This window comes from Scylla paramamosain, chromosome 3 (genome assembly GCF_035594125.1).
Source record: "Scylla paramamosain isolate STU-SP2022 chromosome 3, ASM3559412v1, whole genome shotgun sequence".
Lineage (NCBI taxonomy): Eukaryota > Metazoa > Arthropoda > Malacostraca > Decapoda > Portunidae > Scylla > Scylla paramamosain.
The window spans coordinates 23,044,011-23,056,402 of NC_087153.1; the positions used below are offsets into that span (position 1 = coordinate 23,044,011).

Below are 12,392 nucleotides of genomic sequence, written 5' to 3' on the forward strand. Positions count from 1 at the left end.
CTTGAAGGAATTGAAGGAATTCAAGTCATAGGAAGGTGGAAATACAGAAGCAGGTAGGGAGTTCCAGAGTTTACCAGAGAAAGGGATGAATGATTGAGAATACTGGTTAACTCTTGCATTAGAGAAGTGGACAGAATAGGGGTAAGATAAAGAAGAAAGTCTTGTGCAGCGAGGCTGCGGAAGGAGGGGAGGCATGCAGTTAGCAAGATCAGAAGAGCAGTTGGCATGAAAATAGCGGTAGAAGACAGCTAGATATGCAACATTGTGGCGGTGAGAGAGGGGCTGAAGACAGTCAGTTAGAGAAGAGGAGTTGAGACGAAAAGCTTTTGATTCCACCCTGTCTAGAGGAGCAGTATGAGTGGAACCCCCCCAGACATGTGAAGCATACTCCATACATGGACGGATAAGGCCCTTGTACAGAGTTAGCAGCTGGGGGGGTGAGAAAAACTGGCGGAGATGTCTCAGAACACCTAACTTCATAGAAGCTGTTTTAGCTAGAGATGAGATGTGAAGTTTCCAGTTCAGATTATAAGTAAAGGACAGACTGAGGATGTTCAGTGTAGAAGAGGAGGACAGTTGAGTGTCATTGAAGAAGAGGGGATAGTTGTCTGGAAGGTTATGTCGAGTTGATAGATGGAGGAATTGAGTTTTTGAGGCATTGAACAATACCAAGTTTGCTCTGCCCCAATCAGAAATTTTAGAAAGATCAGAAGTCAGGCGTTCTGTGGCTTCCCTGCATGATATGTTTACCTCCTGAAGGGTTGGACGTCTATGAAAAGACGTGGAAAAGTGCAGGGTGGTATCATCAGCATAGGAGTGGATAGGACAAGAAGTTTGGTTTTGAAGATCATTAATGAATAATAAGAAGAGAGTGGGTGACAAGACAGAACCCTGAGGAACACCATTGTTAATATTAGGAGAAGAACAGTAACCGTCTACCACAGCAGCAATAGAACGGTCAGAAAGGAAACTTGAGATGAAGTTACAGAGAGAAAGATAGAAACTGTAGGAGGGTAGTTTGGAAATCAAAGCTTTGTGCCAGACTCTATCAAAGGCTTTTGATATGTCCAAGACAACAGCAAAAGTTTCACCAGTCTCTAAAAGAGGATGACCAAGACTCAGTAAGGAAAGCCAGAAGATCACCAGTAGAGCGGCCTTGACGGAACCCATACTGGCGATCAGATAGAAGGTTGTGAAGTGATAGATGTTTAAGAATCTTCCTGTTGAGGATAGATTAAAAAAACTTTAGATAAGCAGGAAATTAAAACAATAGGACGGTTGTTTGAGGGATTAGAGCGGTCACCCTTTTTAGGAACAGGTTGAATGTAGGCAACCTTCCAGCAAGAAGGAAAGGTAGATGTTGACAGACAGAGCTGAAAGAGTTTGACTAGGCAAGGTGCAAGCATGGAGGCACAGTTTCGGAGAACAATGGGAGGGACCCCATCAGGTCCATAAGCCTTCCGAGGGTTTAGGCCAGTGAGGGCATGGAAAACATCATTGCGAAGAATTTTAATACGTGGCATGAAGTAGTCCGAGGGTGGAGGAGAGGGAGGAACAAGCCCAGAATCGTCCAAGGTAAAGTTTTTAGCAAAGGTTTGAGCAAAGAGTTCAGCTTTAGAAATAGAAGTGATAGCAGTGGTGCCATCTGGTTGAAGTAGAGGAGGGAAAGAAGAAGAAGCAAAGTTATTGGAGATATTTTTGGCTAGATGCCAGAAATCACGATGGGAGTTAGATCTTGAAAGGTTTTGACATTTTCTGTTAATGAAGGAGTTTTTGGCTAGTTGGAGAACAGACTTGGCATGGTTCTGGGCAGAAATATAAAGTGCATGAGATTCTGGTGATGGAAGGCTTAAGTACCTTTTGTGGGCCACCTCTCTATCATGTATAGCATGAGAACAAGCTGTGTTAAACCAAGGTTTAGAAGGTTTAGGACATGAAAAAGAGTGAGGAATGTATGCCTCCATGCCAGACACTATCACCTCTGTTATGCGCTCAGCATACAAAGATGGGTCCCTGACACGGAAGCAGTAGTCATTCCAAGGAAAATCAGCAAAATACCTCCTCAGGTCCCCCCAACTAGCAGAGGCAAAATGCCAGAGGCACCTTCGCTTAGGGGGATCCTGAGGAAGGATTGGAGTGATAGGACAAGATAAAGATATGAGATTGTGATCGGAGGAGCCCAACGGAGAAGAAAGGGTAACAGCATAAGCAGAAGGATTAGAGGTCAGGAAAAGGTCAAGAATGTTGGGCGGATCTCCAAGATGGTCAGGAATACGAGTAGGGTGTTGCACCAATTGCTCTAGGTCATGGAGGATAGCAAAGTTGTAAGCTAGTTCACCAGGATGGTCAGTGAAGGGAGAGGAAAGCCAAAGCTGGTGGTGAACATTGAAGTCTCCAAGAATGGAATGTGTGTGAATGTGTGTGTTTACCTAGTTATATTTACCTAGTTGTAATTTACAGGGCCTGAGCTATGCTTCTGTGGTCCCATCTCCATATCTACACTTGTCCAGTTTTTCCTTAATGTTGTACACACTTGTTGCCAATACTACCACCTCACTTGGCTTCTTCCAAACTTCTATATTTCTCTATGGGAAACTATATTTCTTCATGTTATTCAAGCATCTTCCTTCTCTTAGTTTTTTTACTGTGGCTTCGTGTGTATCTGGTACATTCTACTTCTCTTACCTGTAGTTTCTCATTATCAATTTTTTACACTCTATTCCACAATTTATAAATCCACAATTTATTAAGTCTCCCCTTTCTTTTCTTTGTTCCAATGTTGGCAAGTTCATTTCCTTTAACCTGTCTTCATATGTTAATTCTTCCAGTTCTGGAACTATCTTCATTGCCATCCTTTGTATCCTTTCTATTTTTTTGATGTTTTTTCTTGTGGGGAGACCACACTGATTCAGCATATTCCATCTTAGGTCTAATCACAGTGGTAATTATCTTTCTCATCATATCTTTATCCATGTAGTGGAATGCTGTTCCAATGTTTCTCACCATTTTATATGTATCTCTGAATATCTTTTCTACACATTTCTCCAACTGTTGACTATCTTGTATTATCACTCCCAGATCTTTCTCTTCTTGTACTTTTATTATTTCTTCATTTTCCATTTTATATGTCCATTTTGGTCTTTTCACTTTTCCCATTTCCATTACATGACATTTTTTTCACATTAAATTCCATCTCCCATTTCTTACTCTAGTCCCAGTTTTTACTCAAATCCTCTTGTAGAATTTCACAGTCTTTGTTGTTTCTTATACGTCTTTGTAATTTTGCATTGTCTGCAAATAAACTCATGTAACTCTTTACTTCTTCAGGCATATCATTTGTGTAGATCAGGAAAAGTATTAGTGCCAGCACTGATCCTTGTAATACTCTAATATCTACTTTTCTTCTTTTTGATTTTACATCTTTTACTACCATTCTCATTTCTCTTCCCTTTAAGTAACTTTCCATCCATTTTTTTTTCCATTTAATTATCCTATATTTTCTAGCTTCCATAGTAGCCTGTTGTGGGTAACTGTCAAAAAAATTTTTTTTTAGATCTAAATAAACACAGTCTACCCATCCATCCCTCTCCAGTGTTATATCAGTCACTCGAACAGAAGCTCATCAAATTTGTTACACATAATCATTTTTGTCTAAAGCCATACCATTTTTCTGTTATTATATCATGTTTTTTTTCTAGAAATTCTGTTCACTGCTTCTTTATCACTTTTTCACAGATCTTACAAACTATGCTTGTCATTGATACTGGTCTATAATTTAGTGATTCTTCTTTCTTTCCACTTTTATAAATTGGCACTATGACTGCTCTCTTCCATTCCTTGGGCACTCTTCCAGTTGATACTGAGCACTTTATTGTCATATACTGGTTCAATTAATATTTTCCTGCACTCTTTTAAAATGAAACCTGATACTCCAACTGGTCCTGTTGGTTTTTCTTCTTTTAGTTCCTCCATCATTTTATAAACTTCTTTGATTACTGTAATTTCCTACATTTGCTTTTTTGTCTTATCTTGTGGTTCTTTAAATTATGATTCTTCTGTGAAAACATGGTGAAACTTTTTGTTTAGCAATTCAATCATGTCTTTGGGTCTTCATATGTTTAATTTCCATCCTTCAACCTTTCCAGTTTTTCCTTCTAGTTTAATTTTTCCATTAATGAATCTGTAGAACAGTTTAGGTTCATCCTTGCACTTTTCAACTATATCCTTTCTCTTCCTCTCTCCTTATTTTCACATTCATTTCTTGCTATCTTAGTCTTTTTTTTGGGGGGAGGGCTTCAATTTCTTTTAATTTTTATCCACGTTTCATCTCTTTTTTTCTTTGCTCTTGCACATCTTATGTTGAACCACACCTGTTTTCTTCTTTCTACAGGCTTGTATAGTGGGACATTTATTCACTCCTGTCTCATACAGTTCCATAAAAATATCATACTTGCACATCATATACTGTTTTCAGCTTTCCCCAGTCCATTTCTTCATAGAATCTTTTAACATCATCTATATTTGTTTTCTCATAGTTTCTCCTGTTTTCTTTGTATGATTCATCCTCTTCACTGATATCATTATCAGTCTCTATTTCTAACATTACATGGTTACTTTTTTTCTATAGGGCACACATATCTTAATTTTTAGTTAGGTCAATTCCTTTTGTTAGTATTTGGTTGTTTTGTTGGTTCATTATCTCCCCTATATCTTGTATTTTCAGTCATCCATTGCATCATTGTGTTTTCCATAGTCAGCTTCAGAAATCTTTCCCCCATGCAGTCTCATTCCCTCAGACGTTTCCCAATTTATGCTTTTTGTTTCTTCTTTATCTCTTTTCAGTTTGTATGTTATATTTTTCTCCTTTATTCAACAAACTATAACACTTTTCTTCTTATCTGCTGCATCTCTTATCAGATTTTCATTATTTTTCAGTGCTTTCACTGAACTTCCTTTTCTACAATTTCATTTTTTCTTTCAGTTGTTCTTCAATTATTTCCTTAAAGTCAACATTTGTTTTACCATTTTTTTTTATTTTCCAGCCTTTCATTTTATCCAAGACTCTCTCACCCTCTTCTCACACATCACTAGTTCTGCCTTCAAATCTTCATTTTCTTTTGTCACTTTGTTGTTTTACAATTCCTTATTTTCCTAATAATGTGCTGTTCTCTCACTCTCATTTCCTCCAGTTCAGTTTTCAGTTTGAATATTTCATCATTTTTTTCCAAGGTTCTCCTCCAGTTTGTCCTGAAAGGTTTTTTCATCACTCACAACATTACTTCCATCTTTTTCTGCTGTTCTGCATCACTTTCCAGTTTCTTTAGTCTCATTTTCAGAAATGCTATCTCACTTTCATATTGATCATTTTCATTAAATCCATCAAAGTTCATTTCACTTCTGTCAGAATCAGATAAGTCCTAGTCAGGTGGAGCCCAGAAAACTACAACAGTGTTTCCTCACCTACATGACCACACTCACTCACTCAAACCCTACATATCACATCTCTAGGTATTCCTGGTGATGTTGTCCTCTTCCAGGTGTGTGTATTTACCTAGTTGTATTTACCTAGTTGTATAATGCAGGATTCGAGCATGGATCATAGTGTCCTGTCTCCATATCTATATTTATCAACATTTCCTTAAATTTCTGCACGTTAGGTGCTGTAACAACCTCTTCAATTGGACCATTCCAGATATCCACAGTTTTATGTGGAAAACTGTACTTCTTGATGTCCCTCAAACACTGACTTCCTGATCTTCTTTGAGTGCCCTCTCATTTGTCCAGCTTCATCTTCTTCCAGCAACACCAGGTCCTACTTGTCTATGTTCTCAATGTGGTTAACTATTTTATACATAGTTATTAGATCTCCTCTATCCCTTCTAACCTGCAAAGTTGGCAGTCCCATTTCCTTCAACATCTCTTCGTATGTTAAGTCTTTCAGCTCCAGTACCATCCTTGTAGATGCCCTCTGAATTCTTTCCAAATTCTTTATATCTTTTTTCATATGCAGAGATCACACCACTGCTGCATATTCCAGCCTAGGATGTAGCATAGTGGCTATAATTTTTTCATCATAGTCTTATCCATTTAATGAAATGCCACCCTAATATTTGTTAAACATCCTGTATGTCGTGCCAAATATCTCACTTATATGCCATTCTGGGATCAGTTTATCTTGAAAAACCACTCTTAGGTCTTTCTCCTCCTTGTTCTTCATTATTACTTCCTCCCCCATTTTATAGTCCCATGCAGGTCTTCTTTTACTCTTTCACAATTCCATCACATGGCATTTCTTAGCATTGAATTCCAATTTCCACTTCTTGCTCCACCCATAAATCTTGTCAATATCTCTTTGCAACTCTAAACAATCAACATGGCTCTTTATTACTCTTAACAATTTTTCATCATCAGCAAACAGATTAATATAACTGGTCAAACCCTCCTGCATATCATTGATGTATATTTTGAACATAATGGGTGCTAACAGTGACCCATGGTACTCCGCTTGTTACCTTAATCCAAATTGAGTAGGTGTCCCTGATCACAGTTCTCATTTCTCTATCCTTTAAGTAGTCTCTCATCCATTTTAGCATTGTCCCTCTCAGTCCTCCTATGTGTTCCAACTTCCACAATAGTCTTTTATGCAGAACTTTATCAAAAGTTTTTTTGATGCCTAAGTACACTGCATCTACCCACCCATCTCTGTTTGTATTTCATCTATTGCTCTTGTATAGAAACTTAGTAAATTTCTCACACATGACATTCCTTTTCTGAAACCAAATTGGCTATTTATTGTAACCTCATTCTCTTCCAAATATTTCACCCACTTTTCCTTGATCACAATTTCACAGATCTTGCTGACAACACTAGTTAAGCGATACCGGTCTATAATTCAGTGGCTCAGTCCTCCTGGCATTATATTTGTTCTCTTCCACTCCTTTGGTACTCTTCCCTCTATCAGTGAGCTGCTAATCACATCCCAAACTGGTCCCTTGTTCTCTACATTCCTTTAGTGTCCAACCTGACACTCCATCAGGCCCCAATGCTTTCCTGACATCCAACTTCTCTATCAATTTGTCAATTTCATGTGTTTGCACCAAGACTTCCCATAGCTCTCCTACCACACTTCCTCATTTGGTTCTGTAAACTCTGTTTCCACTCTGAACACAGACCTGAAACACTCATTCATAATTTCACCCATCTCTTCTGCTGTTTGATATATCCTTTCTCCCTTTACTATGTTTTCAATGGTCTCTCTGCTTGTCATCTTTCCGTTGATATACCTGTAAAAAAAGCTTGGGCTATTCTTCACATTTCTTTCCCACATCCTTTTCAAATTGTCTCTCTTCCTCTCTTCTTATTGTAACTTAATCATTCCTTGTCTCCTTATACTGCTCACTATTATTTTCAATTCTTGTTTCTTCAGTTTCTTCCAAGCTATATCCTTCCTCTTCTTAGCTTCTGCACATCTGGCATTATACATTATTTGCTCCTTCTTAATTTATATACAAGTACATGCTTCTGCACACCCTCATTGTACTTCTTCAGGAATGTTTTGTATTTCTCTTGCATTCTTTTCCCTTCCATAGGTGTGTGTGTGTGTGTGTGTTTGTTATCTAAGGAAATGCATATATATATATATATATATATATATATATATATATATATATATATATATATATATATATATATATATATATATATATATATATATATAAAATTTTTGCATCAAATCATAACCTTGTGTGTGTGTGTGTGTGTGTGTGTGTGTGTGTGTGTGTGTGTGTGTGTGTGTGTGTGTGTGTGTGTTTGTGTGTGTATGTATGTATGTATATATATATATATATATATATATATATATATATATATATATATATATATATATATATAGAGAGAGAGAGAGAGAGAGAGAGAGAGAGAGAGAGAGAGAGAGAGAGAGAGAGAGAGAGAGAGAGAGAGAGAGAGAGAGAGAGAGAGAGAGAGAGAGAGAGAGAGAGAGAGAGAGAGAGAGAGAGAATTATAATATCAGTATGCAAATTACTAATGTAGCCTATGCATGCATACACAGGAACAGAATTAAGAAAGGCCATCATGTTCACACACACACACACACACACACAACACACACACACACACACACACACACACACTCAAAATGTATTACCGGGATGCAAAGCACATCACCCATCTCTCTCTCTCTCTCTCTCTCTCTCTCTCTCTCTCTCTCTCTCTCTCTCTCTCTCTCTCTCTCTCTCTCTCTCTCTCTCTCTCTCTCTCTCTCTCTCTCTCTCTCTCTCTCTCTCTCCATTTTATGTCACAGGATGGACTTCATTTATTCATGATACCTCACAACTAAAAACATTTATGAAGTGTCTCCTTTATTGCAGATTCCTTGTATAAATAAAATAACCCACAAGGGGAAAAAATAAGAGGGATGGACCTCTTCAGCTTTGGTTCCTCAATAAAAATAACCAAAGATATGACAGAGAAATCCCCTAGTGCAGGATTCAGTCAAGAAAACTAAGAAACAAAGTGGGGATAAAGCATCAGGACACTTGTCAGAAAACATGTCTACTATCACCCGCCAACCTTCCTCAACCCCTCTCATCTCTACTCAGGAACATCAATTTCATCATCACTCATAGAGTCATAGTCATCAGCACTGTCTGGGATATATTCATCCCAACTACTGTCATCAGAAATGTCATCCATGACTTGACCACTAAGAGGAGAAAGCAAGAATAGAACAGGTGACTGACAACCAAGAAGAACAAAGTGAGACTGAGGTAAACACACTAAGGCAGAGGGCTGAGATGGCATGGCAGGCTGGCAGGAAAGGGTGGTGTTACCATAAAGGTAGTGATGTTATTTATTGTTTCATGATTGATTGAGAGCAGAGGTGGGTGGAGCTGAGAGATTTGAGTGAGTAAGGCATGCAAGAGACATCAGGTGCCACCTAGGCCAAATGAGATAAGGATCTACCATGGGAAGAAACTCAGGAGAGTGACGCATGAGGTGCAGCACCATGTGACTCTACAGGCAAGCTATGATGCACGAGGTGCATCAACATGTTGAAGAGGCTAAATGTTTATTTTCCCCCCCCCCCAAAAAAAAATGTCTCACAAAACTAGGCCATGTCATGTAAATCCAATATATATATATATATATATATATATATATATATATATATATATATATATATATATATATATATATATATATATATATATATGAAAGGAAAACTATCTTAAGAATCAAGACCACCAGTCCTGAGGAGAGTTCACCCCAATTAACGACCATGCATCTTATAACCATCTTAAAAAGCCTCCAACACAAGCTAAGAATATGCCAAACCTTTTATTTTTGCAAATTTTCTGTCTTAAAAAGCCTCCAACACTTCCTAAGAAAATGCCAAACCTTTTATTTTTGCAAATTTTACAACAAAATTTGCAAAAATTTATAGGTATGACACTTTCCAAATTACATGTTGGAGGCTTCTTACAGTAGTTACGACAAGATTAGATTATACATGTATGTGAGAATTTTTAATATATCAAGCTCTTTGTTTTTCTTTCAGTAGGCAGTTCCTTAAACATGGAAATAAAGTAAACATAGGTAGATGAGTACTATGTTTTTACAACATATTACCCTTAAGTGGCACTGATTAATTAAGTTCTGTCCAACTTCTTGTTGTTAACTCCACAGAAACCATAAAAAATCACCAGTATTTAAAATTTAAACAAATCTAACAAACAAATAATAAAAACAAATCTCAAAATAGATATGCTTCACTCACCTGAGTATCATCTTTAACCTAAAAATCTCAAGATTTTTGGCGGTTTCCTCCTGGCTGGGAACACGGGATACCAGGCACTTGATGGCTTTGATGATGGCAGACAATGCATCGTTTTTCGCTTCATTCTTGGCCTCCTTCTTCAGCTCCTCATCAGTGAGGTTCTCAAGGAAGGCAGGCACTACTTCCTAAAGGGCAAACGATAAAGGTGCAATGTATGAACAATCGCATAATATAAGGAAAAAAATTCTATACATTTGACTACTGGACTATTATTAATGAAAGGACTTTGGCTGCACAAAATATAAAATGAAAAGTTCTGAGATGAGCAACAGTAAGACAAAAGAATCAAGAGAGACTGCAATAAAACTTAGTTCTTAGCCTGAATCTCATGTAGAAACAAAATCTGCCTTTCGTGATAGTCATACTGTTAGCAGATACATGTGATACACTTACTACAATAGGCATGAAGTATTTTTCTATAGTAGACACTGTGAGCATCTCATAGCAGAGGCCGAAGGGTCGAAGGAGAGCACAGATGACTGGGACTGAGAGGTTCTTGCCCGACTGGAATCGTTCAAGGAGGATCTGAAAGCCACCGAGCTTACCAAAGAGATTAATGAGGTCCACTAGCCACCCTCGAGGATTTCTAGGATCAGGGGGTCTAGCATAGAGTTCATAGTCTGGGATCTGTGATCCCTGTTGAACCGTCTCAGAGGAACGTGTACTGTTGAATGTATGAAATCTGAAAAAAAAAATAAAAAGGAAAGTCTAATCTTAGGACTGAAGGTTACTATTTCCATAATTTCATAATAAAGAAATATCCTTAAAATTCCTTTTCACACAAAACTGTTTCACCACAAATTTCACTTGCCAGCAGGGTAGAAATACTCAAGAAATCTGAAAGATTTAGCTCAAAACATTTACTTACTTGGAATTAGGACTCAGCACCATAGCAAGAAGGTCAAGTAAAGAAAACCAGTCTTGGTGCAGCTTCACTACTACTAACTCTATTAACTTCTCACAGTTTTTCAAGATGCATCTCTGAAAACAAATTAAAACATCATTAGGTACACAAAATGAGTTATCTCAAAACTCAAAGAGCCATTTGACAAGATTATCAAACATTTTTTTCTACCTTTTGCAGTCTCTCAGAGAGGATTTTTCCTTTAAGAGGCATTCTTAAAAACCCTCTCCCCACCACAAATAATGTTGGTAATTCTGTCAATTACACAAATGAATTAATGTATTTTACACATCTGCTTATTTTCTGCACAAGCAAAATTTTTATCCCACTCCTGCCGTGTTCCATCCTTTAAAAAGAGCAGTGGCAGCTATAAAAGAGCCATCATGGCAGGAGTAGGATGCAGATATTGATGGTAAAAAAAGGTAGCCAGAAAATATTTAGAATAGCAAAGATTAAAAGGGAAAAAAAGGAATACTGCTGAAGCTATCCATATCAATAATGAAAACATACACATCTTCCTAATAGAGCATGACATGAATGAGATAAAAAAAAAAAAAAAATATTTCCAGAAATATTTAAGTAAAAGGAATGTACATAAAAATGGTGAAGATGAAGCAGGGACCAGAGGAGTACGTTACAAGAGGGTAAAATTATCCACCTTGAAACACCACTGTTGTGAGGGACAAGGTAAGTGCAGAAAAGTGAGATATCAACTGAGATGAGATAGTTCTATGAACCCCACCTATAAGAGGAAACATCTATCATGTAGCAAATATCATGAGGTGAGCTACTGAAGCATGGGAGTAACCTAGGGAGAATGTTCTACAAGAGAATCTGAGGAGATTGATCTCAAATGATGTATCAATTTGGATTTCAAAAGTTAACAATGGATGTACTACTTATAATGACGTAAGTGCAGAATAGGTATGTACAAAAGAAAAATTTTTGCTTTTGTCAATCTGAAAGTATCTGACTTGGTTCTCAAACTCTCTTGTTATCTTCTATAACTATTTTCACATTAACTGATCTTTTGACTGCTAACAGCATGCTTCCCTGTCTCCAGCAACTTCAATACACAAAGTTCTCCACTCTCGTCCCTATTTTTTTTCACCTTCTTCATGCAAGAGTCAACCACTATTCCCTATCTTTCATCTCTTTTACCAGTAAACTCTAGAATTCTCTGCTTCCTTTATTTCACCTTATCTATGACTTGAACTTTCAAGAGAAAGTTTCAAAACATTTTTCCTCATAATTTTGGATAATTCTTAAGACCACTCATAGGAGACTGGCACCTTTCATGAACCTTTTATTTCAGCCTTTTTGTTACCATAGGCCAGACCCTGTTAGATTAAAAAAATAAAATAAATAAATAAATAAATATAAAAAAAAACAAATCAACAGGTTTACCAGATGGAAGGCTAGGATGAATAGGAAAGGATGATTGGTATGAAGATTACCCAGGTGATGGTAACAAGGAAGGAGTGATGCTGGAAATGGATAGATATCCATGCAGTTACTGTGGCAGAGGTGTGGGTATTACTTGGGCTGTCTGATAGAGGGTGATGTGAAATTAAAATGTCCTTTTTTTATAAGAAAAAACTGATCATAGTTATACCATCTGGCAATACTAAG

At 37.3% G+C, this 12,392-nt stretch overlaps 1 protein-coding gene across 5 annotated transcripts in view; it reads right to left on the reverse strand.

Annotated features, from left to right (window-relative positions):
• Positions 1 to 12,392, reverse strand: part of LOC135092995 (probable ubiquitin carboxyl-terminal hydrolase FAF-X) — a 301,879-nt gene that overhangs the window by 230,930 nt on the left and 58,557 nt on the right. For all 5 annotated transcript variants that reach the window (XM_063991852.1, XM_063991861.1, XM_063991828.1 and 2 more), the window contains exons 5-7: positions 10,725 to 10,837; positions 10,250 to 10,538; positions 9,797 to 9,981 (exon numbers count right to left, since the gene is read on the reverse strand). In XM_063991852.1, coding sequence (XP_063847922.1) covers positions 9,797 to 9,981; positions 10,250 to 10,538; positions 10,725 to 10,837 — 587 coding nt within the window. The remainder of the gene's footprint in view (positions 1 to 9,796; positions 9,982 to 10,249; positions 10,539 to 10,724; positions 10,838 to 12,392) is intronic.